The sequence below is a fragment of the Pristis pectinata genome, chromosome 13, assembly GCF_009764475.1.
Source record: "Pristis pectinata isolate sPriPec2 chromosome 13, sPriPec2.1.pri, whole genome shotgun sequence".
NCBI lineage: Eukaryota > Metazoa > Chordata > Chondrichthyes > Rhinopristiformes > Pristidae > Pristis > Pristis pectinata.
Window position 1 is genome coordinate 81,190 of NC_067417.1, and position 17,782 is coordinate 98,971.

Sequence of the window (17,782 nt, forward strand, 5' to 3'; positions counted from 1 at the left end):
CATGGTCGGCTTCTTCAGAAGGTCAGAGGCCAAGGGATCCAGGGAAGCTTGGCTGTGTGGATTTAGGAATTGGCTTGCCTGTAGAAAGTAGAGGGTTGTGGTGGAAGGAGTGCCCTCGGATTGGAGGGCAGTGACTAGTGGTGTCCCGCAGGAATCGGTTCTGGGACCTCTACTTTTTGTGATATTTATAGATGACTTAGATGAGGAGGTGGAAGGCTGGGTTAGTAAGTTTGCAGCTGACACTAAGATCGGCGTGTTGCGGGATAGTGTGGAGGGCTGTCGGAGCTTACAGAGGGATATTGATAGGATGCAGAGCTGGGCTGACAAGTGGCAAATGGAGTTCAATCCGGAGAAGTGTGAGGTGGTACACTTTGGAAGGACAAACTTCAGGGCAGAGTACTGGGTGAATGGCAAGGTACTTGGCAGTGTGGAGGAGCAGAGGGATCTGGGGGTTCATATTCACAGTTCACTGAGAGTTGCCTCACAGGTGGATAGAGCAGTTAAGAAGGCCTATGGGATGTTAGCTTTCATAAATCATGGGATTGAGTTTAAGAGCCACGAAGTGATGATGCAGCTTTACAAAACTCTAGTTAGACCACACTTAGAGTACTGTGTTCAGTTCTGGTCGCTGCATTATAGGAAGGATGTGGAGGCGTTGGAGAGGGTGCAGAGGAGATTTACAGGATGCTGCCTGGATTAGAGCGTATGGAATATGAGGAAAGGCTTAAGGTGCTAGGGCTTTATTCACTGGAAAGGAGGAGGGTGAGAGGAGACATGATAGAGGTATATAAAATATTGAGAGAGTAGACAGCCAGCACCTCCTTCCCAGGGCACCAATGCTCAAGACGAGAGGTCATGGCTTTAAGGTTATCGGTGGGAGGTTCAGGGGAGATGTCAGGGGGAGGTTTTTCACCCAGAGAGTGGTTGGTGCATGTAATGCACTGTCTGAGGTGGTGGTGAAGGCAGATACATTAGACAGGTTCAAGAGTTTGTTGGATAGGCATATGGAGGAATGTGAGATAGAGGGATATGTGGGGGAAAGGGTTAGATAGTGTGAGGGTGGTTTGATGGACGGCACAACATGGTGGGCCAAAGGGCCTGTTTTGTGCTGTATGGTTCTATGGTTCTATGGTTTATAATGTTGTGGCCAGAACTGCATTCAGTAGTCCAAATGCAGACTAACCAAAGTTTTGTACAACTGCAACATGACTTCCTGGTTTTTAGACTCAACACCTGGACCAATGAAGGAAAGTATGCTATAAGCCTTCTTAACCACCCTATCTACCTCCCAAGGCTTCTATACATACATCAAGAACAAGTGGATAACTAAGGAGAGGGTAGAACCACTCAAAGGTAAAGGAAGGAACATCTGCTTGGAGGTGGAGAATGTGGGTGAGGTCCTAACTGAGTACTTTTATGTTGGCAGTTACCAAAGAGAAGGATGTGGAGGATGGTGAGATCACTGTGGAGTGTGCTAATATGCTGGGGCATTTTGAGGTAGCGTTGGGTCTCTTAAAGAACATTAAAGTGGATAAGTCCCCAGGGCCTAATGGGATATACCCCAGGTTATTGAGGGAGGCAAGAGATGAGATTACTGGGGTCTTGACCAGGATCTTCATGTCCTCTCTAGCTACAGGTGAGGTCCCAGAGGACTGGTGAGTAGTGAATATTATTCCATTATACAAGAAGGGAAATAGGGATAATCCTGGAAACTATAGACCGGTGAGTCTCATGTCAGTGGTAGGGAAGCCATTGGAGAGGATTCTTAGGGTTAGGATTTATGAGCATTTGGAAAACCATGGCCTAATTAGGGACAGTCAGCATGGCTTTGTGCAGGTCAAGTCATGTCTTACTAACTTGACTGAGTTTTTTGAGGAGGTCACAAAAATGATTGATGAAGGTAGAGCTGTTCATGTTGTCTACATGGTTTTTAGTAAGGTGTTTGACAAGGTCCCTCATGGGAGGCTCATCCAGAAGATTAAGATGCATGGGATCCATGGTGACTTGGCCATTTAGATTCAGAATTAGCTTGCCCATAGAAGACAAAGGGTAGTGATCGATGGATTTATTCAGGCTGGAGGACCATGACTAGTGGTGTTCCACAGGGATCCGTACTGGGACCTCTGCTGTTTGTGATTTATATAAATGACCTTGATGAAAATGTGGATGGGTGGGTTAGTAAGTTCGCAGATGATACAAAGATTGGTGGTGTTGTGGATAGCGTAAAAGATTGCCAAAGGATACAGCAGGATATAGATCAGTTGCAGATATGGCCAGAGAAATGGCAGATGGAGTTTAATCTGGCTAAATGTGAGGTGTTGCGCTTTGGGAGATCACATATAAAGGGACACTACACTGCTAATGGCAAGACCCTTAACAGTGTTGATATTCAAAGGGATCTTGTGGTCAAAGTCCATAGCTCTCTGAAAGTGGCTGCATAGGTTGCTAGGGTGGTCACAAAGTTAGGTTGCAACTTTATAAAACTCTGGTTAGACCACAACTGAAGTATTGCATTCAGTTCTATTTTCTCTGGAGCAGCAGAGACTGAGGAGAGACCTAATGGAAGTTTAAAAGATTATAAGAGGCATAAATAGATAGCCAGTATCTTTTTTCCAGGATCAAAATGTCTAATACTAGAGGGCATGCATTTAATGTGAGAGGGGGTAAATTCAAAGGAGATGTGTGGGGCAAGTTTTTTTTACAGAACAGTGGGTGCCTGGAATGCACTGCCAGGGGTGGTAGTGGAGGCAAATATGACAGAGGCATTTAAGAGGCTGATAGATAGGCACATGAATATGCAGAGAATGGAGGGATATGGACATTGTGCAGGCAGAAAGGATTAATTTAGTTAGGCATTTAATTACTAGTTTAATTAGTTCTGCACAACATCGTGAGCTGAAGGTCCTGTTCCTGTGCTGTACTATTCTATGTTCCACTTGTGTTGTCACTTTCAGGGAGCTATGTACTTGGATCCCAAGCTCTCTCTGTACATCAATACTCTTAAGAATCCTACCATTTACTGTATACTTATGCATTTGACCTGCCAAAGTGCAATACCTTACACTTGTCGGGATTAAACTCAAATCTGCCATCTCTCTGTTCATATTCCCAGCTGGTATACATCCTGCTGAATTCATAGAACATTACAGCACAGTACAGGCCCTTCAGCCCATGATGTTGTGCCGACATTTTATCCTACTCCAATATCTATCTAAACCTTCGCTCCCACATAGCCCTCCATTTCTCTATCATTCATGTAGCTATCTAAGAGTCTCTTAAATGTCCCTAATGTATCTGCACCCACCAGGTCTGCTGGCAGTGCATTCCACGCACCAACCACTCTCTGTGTAAAAAACTTACCTCTGACATCCCCCTTATTCCTTCCTCCAATCACCTTAAAATGACGCCCCCTCGTGTTAACCATTTTCGCCCTGGGAAAAAGTCTCTGACTGTCCACTCAATCTGTGCCTCTTATCATCTTGTACACCTCTATCAGTCACCTCTCATCCTCCTCTTCAAAGAGAAAAGCCCTAGCTCACTCAACCTATCCGTAGTGTAGCAATTAACACAACGCTTTACAGCCAGGTTTGCTAAGGTGGTTCAGGAGGGTTTAAAATAGTTTGTGATGGGGGTGGGAATCGGAGGAGTAGGTCAGAGGAAGAAGGGGATGGAGAAAGTTCAGATCTAACAGGTAGAGAGGCTTTGAGGAAGGAGAAGCAGAGTACGGGGTATAAAAGTAGAAAGATGGATGGGCTAAAGTGCATTTAGAAGCATCCAGAATAAGGGAGATGAACAGAGAGCTTGGATAAGTACATGGAACTACGATATTGTGGCTATCACAGAGACATGGCTGACATCAGGGCAGGAATGGATATTGAATATTCCTGGTTTTCAGTGTTTTAAAAGGGATAGGGAGGAGGGGAGAAGAGGAGGACGGCTGGCAATACTGGTCAGGGACACTATTACAGCTGCAGAAAGGGTGGATAATGTAGAATGATCCTCTCTAGAGTCAATATGGGTGGAAGTTAGGAACAAGAAAGGAGCAGTTACTCTACTGGGAGTATTCTATAGGCCCCCCCAGTAGCAGTAGGGATACTGAGGAGCAGATTGGGAGGCAGATTTTGTAAAGATGCGAAAATAGCAGGGTTATTATAGTGGGAGACTTAAACTTCCCAAATATTGATTGGCACCTGCTTAGTGCCAAAGGTTTAGACGAGGCAGAGTTTGTTAAGTGTGTCCAGGACGGATTCCTATCACAGTATGTTGACAGGCCGACTAGAGGAAATGCCATATTAGATCTAGTTTTAGGTAATGAGCCGGGTCGGGTGACAGATCTATCGGTAGGTGAGCATTTGGGGGACAGCGACCACTGCTGCACAACCTTTAGAATTGTCATGGACAGGGATAGGAGCAAAGAGGATGGGAAGATATTTAACTGGGGAAAGGCGAATTATGAGGCTATAAGGTGAGAACTTGAGAGTGTAAATTGGGATGACATTTTTGAAGGGAAATGTATTATGGAGATGTGGTTGATGTTCAGGGATTTCTTGCAGGATGTTAGGGATAAATTTGTCCTGGTGAGGCAGAGAAGGAATGGCAGGGTGAAGGAACCATGGGTGACAAGAGAGGCGGAACAACTAGTTAGGAAGAAGAAGCCAGCGTACATAAGGTGTAAGCAGCAAGGATCAGACAGGGCTTGTGAGGAATATAGAGTAGCAAGGAGGGAACAAGAAGGGGCTGAGGAGAGCAAGAAGGGGACATGAAAAGGCTTTGGCGAGTTGGGTTAAGGAGAATCCCAAGGCTTTTTACTCGTACGTGAAGAGCAGAAGGATGGCTAGAGTAAAGGTAGGTCCGATTAAAGACAAAGGTGGGAGGATGTGCCTGGAAGCTGTGGAAGTGGGTGGGTTCTCAATGAATACTTCTCTTCAGTATTCACCAAGGAGAGGGGTCCTGATGACACTGAGGACAGTGTTGGTAAGGGTAATGTTCTAGAGTATGTAGATATCAAGACAGAGGATGTGTTGGAGCTGTAAGAAAATATTAGGACAGATAAGTCCCCGGGACCTGATGGAATATTCCCCAGGCTGCTTCGTGAGGCAAGGGAGGAGATTGCTGAACCATTGGCTAGGATCTTTGAGTCCTCGTTGTCCATGGGGATGGTACCAGAGGATTGGAGGGTGGCGAATGTTGTCCCCTTATTCAAAAAAGGTAGTAGGAATAGTCCAGGGAATTACAGACCAGTGAGCCTTACGTCTGTGGTGGGTGAGCTGTTAAAAAGGATTCTAAGAGATAGGATCTATGAGCATTTGGAGAATCATGGACTGATTAGGAACAGCCAGCATGGATTTGTGAAGGGAAGATCTTGCCTCACTAGCCTGATAGGGTTCTTTGAGGAGGTGACCAGGAAGATTGATGAGGGTAGTGCAGTGGATGTGGTCTACATCGATTTTAGTAAGGCATTTGACAAGGTTCCGCATGGTCGGCTTCTTCAGAAGGTCAGAGGCCAAGGGATCCAGGGAGGCTTGGCTGTGTGGATTCAAAATTGGCTTGCCTGTAAAAAGCAGAGGGTTGTGGTGGAGGGAGTGCATTTGGATTGGAGGGCTGTGACTAGTGGTGTCCCACAGGGATCAGTTCTGGGACCTCTACTTTTTGTGATATTTATTAATGACTTAGATGAGGGGGGTGGAAGGGTGGGTTAGAAGTGTGCAGATGACACAAAGATCGGTGGTGTTGTGGATAGTGTGGAGGGCTGTCGAAGCTTACAGAGGGATATTGATAGGATGCAGAGCTGGGCTGACAAGTGGCAGATGGAGTTCAATCCGGAGAAATGTGAGGTAGTACTCTTTGGAAGGGCAAACTCCATGGCGGAATACAAGGTAAATGGCAGGATTCTGGGCAGTGTGGAGGAGCTGAGGGATCTGGGGGTTCATATCCACAGATCACTGAAAGTTGCCACACAGGTGGATTGGGTAGTTAAGAAAGTTTATGGGATGTTAGCTTTCATAAATCATGGGATTGAGTTTAAGAGCCGTGAAGTAATGATGCAGCTTTACAAAACTCTGGTTAGACCACACTTAGAGTACTGTGTCCAGTTCTGGTCACCTGGAGGCGTTGGAAAGGGTGCAGCGATTTACCAGGATGCTGCCTGGATTTGAGAGTATGGATTATGAGGAGAGACTAAAGGAACTAAGGCTTTACTCATTGGAGAGGGGAGACATGATAGAGGTATACAAAATATTAAGAGGTATAGATAAAGTGGACAGCCAGCACCTCTTTCCCAGGGCAACAATGCTCAATACAAGAGGGCATGGCTTTAAGATAATGGGTGGGAAGTTCAAGGGAGATGTTAGAGGGAGGTTTTTCACCCAGGGAGTGGTTGGTGCATGGAATGCGCTGCCTGGGGTGGTGGTGGAGGCTGATACGTTGGTCAAGTTCAAGAGATTGTTAGATAAGCATATGGAGGAATTTAAGTTAGAGGGATATGTGGGAGGAAGGGGTTAGATAGTCTTAGGTGTGGTTGAAGGGCGGCACAACATGGTGGTCCGAAGGGCCTGTATTGTGCTGTATTGTTCTATGGTTCTATGGTTCACAGCGCCAGTGACCCGGGTTCAATTCCCGCCACTGTCTGTAAGGAGTTTGTACATTCTCCCTGTGTCTGCATGGGTTTCCTCCGGGTGCTCCAGTTTCCTCCCACATTCCAAAGATGTACAGGTTAGGAAGTTGTAGGCATGCTATGTTGGCACCGGAAGCGTGGCGACACTTGCGGGCTGCTCCCCCAGAACACTCCGCAAAATATGCATTTCACTGTGTGTTTCGATGTACATGTGACTAATAAAGATATCTCATCTCATTTCATCTTATAAGACATGCTCTCCAGTCCAGGCAGCATCCTGGTAAATCTCCCCTGCACCCTCTCTAAAGCTTCCACATCCTTCCTATAATAAGGTGACCAGAACTGAACACAATACTCCAAGTGTGGTCTAACCAGAATTCTATAGAGCTGCAACATTGTCTCGTGGCTCTTGAACTTAAACCCCCAACTAATGAAGGCCAACACACCATATGCCTTCTTAACAACCCTATTGACCTGCGCAGCAACCTTGAGTGATCTAAGGATGTGGACCCCAAGATTCCTCTGTTCCTCCACACTGCTAACAGTCCTGCCATTAACCTTGTATTCTACCTTCACATTCAATCTCCTGAAGTGTATCACTTCTCACTTTTCCGGGTTGAACTCCATCTGCCACTTCTCAGCCCAGATCTGCATTCTATCAATATCCTGTTGTAATCTACAGCAACCTTCTACACTAACCACACTACCACCAACCTTTGTATCATCAGCAAACTTATTAACCCACCCTTTCACATCATTGACAACCTTCCTCACTATCCACAGTTCCACCAATTTTTGATCTGGCCAATGTTTTATAAATTTGGAGCATAAGTTTCCTGCTCCCCAAAATACACCGGGCTGCCCCCCAAAATCACTACGCAAAAGATGTATTTCACTGTGTGTTTTGATGTACATGCGACTAATAAATATCTTATCTTGCATTCAGTGCCCCAAATAATGAAGGCCAGCATCCCATGTACCTTCTTAACCACACTATTTACCTGTGCTGCCACTTTAAAGGATCTTTGGACACATCAAGGTCCCTCTGTTCCTCAGTAGTCCTTATGACTCTCCAGTCATGGTATGTGTCCTACCCTCATTAGTACCCCTAAAATACATCACCTCATACCTATCTGGATTAAACTTCATCTGTCATTTCACCAACACATCGATATCACCCTGTAGCCTAAGGCTACCCTCCACACTGTCAACAATTCCATTAATATTAGTGTCTTACTCATCATGCCACTACATCCACATCTAAATCATTCACAAATAGCAAAGGTCCCAACACTGATCCCTGTGGAACACCACTAGTTACAGGCATCCAATCACAAAAACAAATCTTTACCTACCATCACCCTCTGTCTCCTATTGCCAAACCAATTTTGGATTTAATTTGCCAACTTGCCCAGGATCCCACGTGGGACCTTGTTGAAGGCCTTCTGGAGTCCATGTAAACCACAGTGTTTGTAAGGCTGTTATTCTGGGATCCTCATAGGATTGGGCATGGGAATTGGGGAGCCATGGGTTTGAGAAGGAACATGGGCAGAAGAAGGGTAATTTGGGATTGTGAGTCAGTGGTGAATTGTAATTCAACATTTGACCAATTAACTTACCAGGAAAGATATTCTCTGTTCTCTCAAGTATGCTTCTTCTCTGATGTTTGTTTGTTCCTCTTTTAGTTGCTGCAAGAAATTACCTTCCAATTATAGCAGATGAAATCTACGGAGATATGGTGAGGAAAATTGGTCGGCATGTGATCTAAGATTGTACTGTGTACTTGCAACCGATTTAAAACTGCCTCTTCCTGTCCTGATTGTTAGATAGGATAAGAATGCCAGAACAGTACGAAGCCATTCAGCTCCTTGATCCTGTTTTTCTATTCAGTGAGATCATGGCTGATCTGTGACATAATTCCATTTGCCCACTCACCTTTGTCTCATATCATTCTGAACCTTTGTTCACAAAGGTCTATTAGTCTCAGATTTAAAATTAACAACTGATTTAGCATAATTTTCAATTTGCATGAGGTCTAAAATTTTACCATTATCACTGTGTGTTTCAATGTACATGTGCCTAATAAAGATATCTCAGATCTTATCTTAAATCTTATTGTAAAAATGTTTGCTAACGTTACTCCTGAGAGGTCCTGTTCCTAGTTTCTCCAGTGTGGAAATAGATTCTCTCTATCCATCCTCTTGGGTCCCCTTAACATCCTGAAAACTTCAAAACAAATCACTTATTGATATGATTTCCAAGATTATAACCTTAGTTTGTATAATTTCTCCTTGTAATTTATACTTTAGAGGTTATTTATAATTCCAATACATCTATGCTGCACTCTCTCCAAGACCAATATTTCCTTCCTCTGGTTTTGTGTGCAGAACTACTCACATTATTCACATTTTGTTTAACTGTTCTACAATTTATTCCCCTTGTACTCCAATTGTTTATTTTAAAAGCAAGCATAACTTTTATTTTCCATAGTCATCCTTGACATCATAATGATCAACGTCCACTGGCAACCAAGTTTTATTGACCTTACTGCTTTTCACTATTTTGCAACTTCCACTATTCTTTTTAGGCACAAAGTAAATAAACTTGTATTTTTGTTTTGCATAGTCACTCAAACTATTAATATCTCTTCATAATTTAATGTTCCCATGTATATAACTTATGGTGCAACCTCCTTTTGTATCATCACCAAAATTGGACATGTGGCTTTTGATCCCATCATCTAAGTTTTATAAAAATGTGGTGAACATTTGAGGCCACAAAACAGATCACTTAAGAATCCCACTAATCACATCCCACCACTGTGTAAACTATAATTCTTGTCACATAGCCTATTTCCTAACCAGGTCAGTAATTTGACTCCAATTCCATCAGCTTCAGTTGTGGCTAACAGTCTCTTGGAAGGAACTGTACAAATGCTTTCTGGAAGTCAGTATAACAAGTATCTATATACATTGCCAATCCACTACTATACTCACCTCTTCAAAAAAAAATCCCATTACATTCTTTTGCAAATCTATGCTGGCTCTGTCTGAGCAGAAGAAAGAATTCACACTGTTTAAACACTCCATCCCTAATTATAGATTCTAATATTTTCTTAACAACTAATATTAGGCTAATAATTTTCTGGTCTTCCTTTCACACTTTTAAAATAGCAAAGTGACACTCACAACTTTTGATTCCAGAACAATTAAGAGAACAATGGAACATTAGGAATATTTCCATTGTTTGTCATAGAGTCATGGAGTCGTAGAGCGCAGAAATGGGCCCTTCAGCCCACCACATTCATGTAGATATTTTTGACATCTACATTTATCCCATTTGCTCGCATTAGGACTGTGTCCTTCTGTGCTTTGCCAATGTAAGTGTGCCTAAATGCCTCTTAAACATAGTAATTGTATCTGATTCCACCACTTCTTCTGGCAGCACACTCCAGGTATCAACTATTCTCTTAAAACCATAGAACCATAAAACAATACAGCACAATACAGGCCCTTCGGCCCACCATGCTGTGCCGCCCTTCAAACCACACCTAAGACTATCTAACTCCTTCCTTCCACATATTCCTCTAACTTAAATTCCTCCATATGCTTACCTATAATCTCTTGAACTTGTCCAACGTACCTGCCTCCACCACCATCCCAGGCAGCACATTCCATGCACCAACCACTCTCTGGGTGAAAAACCTCTCTCTGATATCTCCCTTGAACTTCCCACCCAATACCTTAAAGCCATGTCCTCTTGTTTTGAGCATTAGCACCCTGGGAAAGAGGCGCTGGCTGTCCACTCTATCTATTCCTCTCAATATCTTGTATACCTCTATCATGTCTCTCCTCATCCTCCTTCTCTCCAGTGAGAACAGCCCTAGCTCCTTTAGTCTCTCCTCATAATCCATACTCTCTAATCCAGACAGCATCCTGGTAAATCTCCTCTGCACCCTTTCCAATGCTTCCACATCCTTCCTATAATGAGGTGACCAGAACTGGACACAATACTCTAAGTGTGGCCTAACCAGAGTTTTGTAAAGCTGCATCATCACTTCGCGGCTCTTAAACTCAATCCCCCGATTTATGAAAGTTAACATCCCATAAGCTTTCGTAACTACCCTATCCACCTGCGAGGCAACTTTCAGTGATCTGTGGATATGAACCCCTAGATCCCTCTGCTCCTCTACACTGCCCAGAATCCTGCCATTTACCTTGTACTCTGCCTTGGAGTTTGTCCTTCCAAAGTGTTCTACCTCATACTTCTCTGGATTGAACTCCATCTGCCACTTGTCAGCCCAGCTCTGCATCCTATCAATATCCCTCTGCAAGCATCGACAGCCCTCCACACTATCCACAACACCACCAATCTTTGTGTCATCTGCAAACTTGCTAACCCAGCGTTCCACCCCCTCATCTAAGTCATTAATAAATATCACAAAAAGTAGAGGTCCCAGAACTGATCCCTGTGGGACACCACTAGTCACAGCCCTCCAATCCAAATGCACTCCCTCCACCACAACCCTCTGCTTTCTACAGGCAAGCCAATTTTGAATCCACACGGCCAAGCTTCCCCGGACCCCTTGGCCTCTGACCCTCTGAAGAAGCCTACCATGTGGAACCTTGTCAAACGCCTTACTAAAATCCATGTAGACCACATCCACTGCACTACCCTCATCAATCTTCCTGGTCACCTCCTCAAAGAACCCTATCAGGCTTGTGAGGCAAGACCTTCCTTTCACAAAGCCATGCTGGCTGTCCCTAATCAGTCCATGTTTCTCCAAATGCTCATAGATCCTATCTGTTAGAATCCTTTCCAACAGCTTACCCACCACAGATGTAAGGCTCACCGGTCTGTAATTCCCTGGACTATCCCTACTACCTTTTTTGAATAAGGGGACAACATTCGCCACCCTCCAGTCCTCTGGTACCATCCCCGTTGACAACAAGGACTCAAAGATCCTAACCAACAGTTCAGCAATCTCTTCCCTCACCTCACGAAGCAGCCTGGGGAATATTCCGTCAGGCCCCGGGGACTTATCTGTCCCAATATTTTCTAACAACTCCAACACATCCTCTCTCTCTTAATATCTACATACTCTAGAACATTACCCTCACCTACGCTGTTCTCAGCACCATCAAGACCCCTCTCCTTGGTGAATACTGAAGAGAAGTATTCGTTGAGAACCTCACCCACTTCCACAGCTTCCAGGCACATCCTCCCACCTTTGTCTTTAATCGGACCTACCTTTACCCTAGCCATCCTTCTGCTCTTTACGTACGAGAAAAAAGCCTTGGGATTCTCCTTAATCCTACTCGCCAAAGCCTTTTCATGCCCCCTTCTCACTCTCCTCAGCCCTTTCTTAAGTTCCTTCCTTGCTACTCTATATTCCTCACAAGCCCTGTCCAATCCTTGCGGCTTACACCTTATGTATGCTGCCCTCTTCTTCCTAACTAGTCATTCCACCTCTCTCGTCACCCACGGTTCCTTCACCCTACCATTCCTTCTCTGCCTCACCGGGACAAATTTATCCCTAACATCCTGCAAGAGATCCCTGAATATCGACCACATCTCCAGAGTACATTTCCCTTCAAAAATGTCAGCCCAATTTACACTCCTAAGTTCTCGCCTTATAGCCTCATAATTCGCCTTCCCCCAATTAAATATCTTCCCGTCCTCTTTGCTCCTATCTCTGTTCATGACAATTCTAAAGGTTATGGAGCAATGGTCACTGTCCCCCAAATGCTCACCCACCGATAGATCTGTCACCTGACCTGGTTCATTACCTAAAACTAGATCTAATATGGCATTTCCTCTAGTTGGCCTGTCAACATACTGTGTCAGAAATCCATCTTGGACACACTTAACAAACTGCGCCCCGTCTAAACCTTTGGCACTACGTAGGTGCCAATCAATATTTGGAAAGTTGAAATCTCCTATTATAATAACCCTGTTATTTTTGCATCTCTCCAAAAACTGCCTCCCAATCGGCTCCTCAGTATCCCTACTGCTACCGGGGGGCCTATAGAATACTCCCAGGAGGATAACTGCCCCTTTCTTGTTCCTAACTTTCACCCATATTGACTCTTAAACCTTGGCCTTAAGATTCCCTTTAACTCACGTACCTCTGTCATGAACCAGCAACAAAAGAAACACACCGAGTCATGATTCGGTGTTAAAAACTATTTTATTAATCACTACTTATAATACGTAAAATAAAAGTAAAAATGTTAGTACGTTAGAATTCAAAAATGTTAAACCTTGAACATTAACCCCAAAAACTAAACTCTTCGTGTGTGTGTGGCAAAGTTCCAAACTCCAAGTCCAGGAATGGTTCTTAAAGTTCAGTTCCGCAAGCCATAAGGTGAAACATGAGCAAAGGCTTCTTCAACAACCACCGTTGTCTGAAGATAAGACGTAGGTGTAGAGAAACATAGAGAGAGTAATTACGAAGTCCAAATGTTCCACGATGGAACCCAGACAACACCTCAGTGTTTACATGGTAGTGACTTCCTCACCCCGAAAAGCATCCGAATCGTGGTCGTCCACATAAATACCTGTTTCCTTCTACAGGTCAGCAACAAAGTGGACTCCACTGGATTACTTCCTATTTCCATACATGGATGTCTGTGGCAGACACAGTTATTGTTTCTTATCCATCGATAGAGAAGACTAGCAGGCTGGTGTCTCTCTCCCATCTCTCTTTCTCTCCCTTCTTCTGACTTCTTCAACAATGTCATTACGTCCTTTATCTTCTATTGATGTAAGCATGCCCCACACACACACACACACACACACACACACACACACACACACACACACACACACACACACACACACACACACACACACACACACACACTCTAAAAGGGACATTCACTGAGTCCGTAACACCTCTCACCTTAAAATTATACGCTTTTGTTTTTGATACCCCTGCCATAGGAAGAAGATTTTGACAATCTGCACAATCTATACCTGTCATAATCTTATATATTTCTATCATGTCCCCCCTCAGCCTCCTTTGCTCCGAGGAAAACGAGCTCAGTCGATCCATTCTTTCACCATAACTAAAATCCTCCAATCCAGGTTACATCCTGCTGAATCTCCTCTGCACACTCTCCAGCACAACCACAACTTTCCTATAGTGTGGTGAACAGAACCACACTCAGTACTCCAATTGTGGTCTAACCAGTGTTTTGTAACTTTGCAACATAACGTCACAACTCTTATATTCTATGCCCTGACCTAAGTTCTCACCTACTACCTTTAAATCCTGGGATAGAAACCATCTGGTCCTGTGGATTTGTCATCTTTTAGTCCCATTATTTTCTTCATCACTGCTTCTGATAATTTTGGCAAATTCCATTCCCGACTCAAAATTAGTTTCCTCTGAATTTTCAGCATGCTATACTCTTTCTCTATTGCAAATAGCATAGATGGTAATCATTCAATATGCTTGTTCCTTTCATATTTTTATTCTTATAATTTTTGAGATACTGTTTTATAATTTATCTCCCAGCATCTAGTTCTCTCCAGTCTGTATCTCTTTCCTATGTGGTTGGTTACACCATAGACCACAATGACTGAAACTTTTTCCTTCCTTTGGCATATACTTTAAAGTACAAGGTGTCCTTCATTTCATCACCAGGTAGGGTGTGTTCCATGTAGGACGCTATATTCTATTTGTAAAGGATGTCATCATTCCCCCTCATTTTGAGTCCTATGCAATAAATACATTATCCTTTATCTCCTCCTTTCTGCTATCAACAGCCTCCTGCTTCAAAGTACCATAGTCAGCGTTCTATTTGACATTTTGACAACAGTTCACCCTTATTCTCACAAGTAGAATTAGTTTCTGGGGAACCTCATTCTCTCAACAATATTGACATGAATCGAGAGCAGGGGTAGGCTGTTCAGCCCCTTGAGCCTGCTCTACCATTCATAAAATAATAGCTGATCTCACTGCAACCTCAGCTCCACATTCATCTCTACCCATGGTAAACTATCATTCCCTTGCTTATCAAGAATCTATCCACTTTGTCCTTAAAAATATTCAAGACCTCTACTTTCACCATCATTCGAGGAAGAGAAACAAAAATCACCTGAAGGAGCGACCTCTGTTTCTTATTCTAGTTCTAAAGGAAACATCCTCACCTTATCCATCCTGTCAAGACCCCTTGGGATCTTATAAGTTTCAGTTAAGTCCCTTCTCACTCCAGTGGATACAAGCCTAACCCATCATTCTAGATATTAGTCTATATTTCTCTGAATTGCTTTCAAATGGGTCTGATAGAGAGTGCTCTTAGATGGAATGATTCTTTCAAAAGATGACAATTTAATCAGAGGGAATATCTTTCCTTATTAAAGACACCAAACGATACAAAATATCCAGATGTGGTCTCAGCAATGTCCTATTTAACACAGGCATAACATCCCTACCTTTGTGTATGATTTTCTGTTAATATTAGTAATAATTATTAATATATATTTTCTATTCACTTGGTATATCTGAACATTAACCTTGATCACATTAGCCACCTTCCAATCCTGTACATTGGCACAAGGTGTAACTGAGGTCAAGTAACCTCTTCAAGTTCTCCTCTCCCTGGATATGTTCAACCATTTTTCACTCACATTCCAGCTTAATGACTCTGGAAAAAATCATGGATAGAGTAATTTGCTGTAGTTGTTTTGCTGGATATTCTTGATTTCCACACATTCCACATTCTGGCAGTCAGATGTCCATCTTACTTTACTAAGAAGTTAATTAATCACACTTCCTGATACTAAGCATCAAAACAACTGATAATTTTTAAATTTTGTCTTGTTTACATAGAGTGCCATAAATATTAAATATAGGCATCAAATCTGAATACATCAAAGGGAGTATACACTTTTCAGTTACAGGGGATTCAGGGGTTGTGGGCAACAGACAGAAAGTGAAGTTGAGGCTAAGATCACATCAACCTTTTAAATGTGAACACCTTATTGAATGGTGGAGCAGGTTTGAGAGGTTGCATGGCCTATTTCAGCTTTAGTTTCTGAAGTTCTTTATTGGAGGCAAGTTGCAGAACCTCCTTCCACCCCTGCCTTGTATTTCCCACTGATCAAGCTCTCATTTTCTTTAAGAAGCCCTTCATTTTAGAGCACTCTCCTTCAGACACAAAGTTATAAACAATATCATTGGAAGAGTTAAACAACTGATGAGTTGCTTAGGGTGCTCATTGATATTCAGCAGATCTATGGGTTTAAATACTTGTCGTAATATCTCTGGTGGAGCAAAAGTCCTGGTGTATAGCAAGCTTTGTATGGAGTGTCCTCAGTACATAGATAAATCTGTCAACAGCCCTGTCCATGGATAGCTCCATATGTGGTAGTAGCACAGGTACATAGATGGCATGGTGCATGGTTTTAACTCTTGGATACACACAGCCTGCTCAGAATAAGTGTACCAATTCCCTATATATTCGGCACTGTGGCAATATCCCTCTATACATAGGACTCTACAACAAAACCCTGATATTTACAACACTGTGGCAAAACCCCTGAAATGGTCCTGGTTGATTCAGCACTGTGTATGGCAATCATTTTGGTTATATATATGGTACCATGTGTCTCAATAATTCTGGTACATTAAGCACTGTAGCATTAGCCTATATATTATGTGGCAATAGTCCGTATATATAGTCCTTTGTGGCAATAGCTATGGGATATGCACCACCTAAAGTATGCCAATGGCCCTGATATATCAAGCACTTGCAAAGCCTTGGTATATTTGGCACTGTGTACCATTGGCTCTGCACGGGGACGTTCCTTAAATTCTGTTCTGTGTGTCAAAGGCCTGGAAAAATACAGCGATGTATGATAATAACACATTCATTTGCACCAATGTGTGCCAATAGCCTTGATATATACACCAAAGGAAAATCAAAAAATGTCTGCAGATGCTGGAAAACTGAAATAAAAGAGAAACTTCTGGAAGAACTCAACAGGTCAGGCAGTATTTGATGAAGGATCTTCATCCTGAAGCTTTAACTGTTTCTCTTTCCACAGATGCTGCCTGACCTCCTCAGTTTTTCCAACAATTTCCGTTTTTATTTCTGATAAATATACGACGTGTCCATCACAGATTATCCTTCATTTGCCACTAATCACCACTGATGGTTGCTATATTACAGCATAGTCTGGGTTTGATATTTATATATGGATCACATTGGGTTTATAGAATCATAGTAACATACAGCACTGAAATGGACCACTGCGTCCATACCGACTATGATCCCTTTCTACTTGAATTCCATTTGCCTGCATTAGGCCTGTAACCCTCTAAACCTTTCCTATCCAAGTACCTGTCCAAATGCCTTTTACACATAGTAATGGTATCAGTCTTTGCCAACTCTGACAGCTCATTCCACCACCCACTGGATAAAAAACTTGCCCCTCAGATCCGAATTAGATTTGTTCCCTCTCATCTTAATCCCTGCCCTCTAGTTCTAGACTCCTCTGCCTTGGAAAATGACTCTGACTATCTGTCTTATTTATGCACCTCATAATTTTATAAATCTTTATAAAGTCACCCCTCATCCTCCTATGTTCCAGTGAGAATAAACCCAGCCTTCCAATCTCTCCTGGTAATTACAGCCCTCCATTCCAGGTAATGGTCTGGAGAATCTCTTCTGCATTCTCTTTATTGCTACCACATCATTTTTGTAATGTGAAGAGAACTATGCACAATACTCCAAGTGCAGGCCAACAAATGTTTTGTACAGCTGCAACATGATGTCCCACCTCTTATCTACAATGTTATATTGACTCCTTATGATCCCTGAACTGCTATTGTATAATTTTATCCAGTAAATGTGAGTGATCTCCAATTGAAATTTCTAACCTTTGAATTTGTGTATTTTGCAGGTCTTCCCTGAGTGCAATTTTATTGCCCTTGGCTCTCTGAGCAGAAGTGTCCCCATCTTGTCCTGTGGGGGCCTGGCCAAACGGTGGCTTGTACCTGGCTGGAGAATGGGTTGGATTCTCATACATGACCGAAATGAGATCTTGAGCAGAGAGGTGAGACTCAAGCCCACTGGAAAACTGACTGAGGTGCTGGTGTTCCCATTTTTTTGCACAAAATTGGGTGCACTTGTGAATTATGAGGAGGATACAGAGGCT

General features: G+C 43.0%; 1 protein-coding gene across 1 annotated transcript in view; it reads left to right on the forward strand.

The window, feature by feature from the left end:
* tat (tyrosine aminotransferase) overlaps positions 1–17,782 on the forward strand; it is a 78,910-nt gene that overhangs the window by 41,038 nt on the left and 20,090 nt on the right. Inside the window, exons 7-8 of the mRNA XM_052028629.1 lie at positions 8,299–8,351; positions 17,528–17,680. Coding sequence (XP_051884589.1) covers positions 8,299–8,351; positions 17,528–17,680 — 206 coding nt within the window. The remainder of the gene's footprint in view (positions 1–8,298; positions 8,352–17,527; positions 17,681–17,782) is intronic.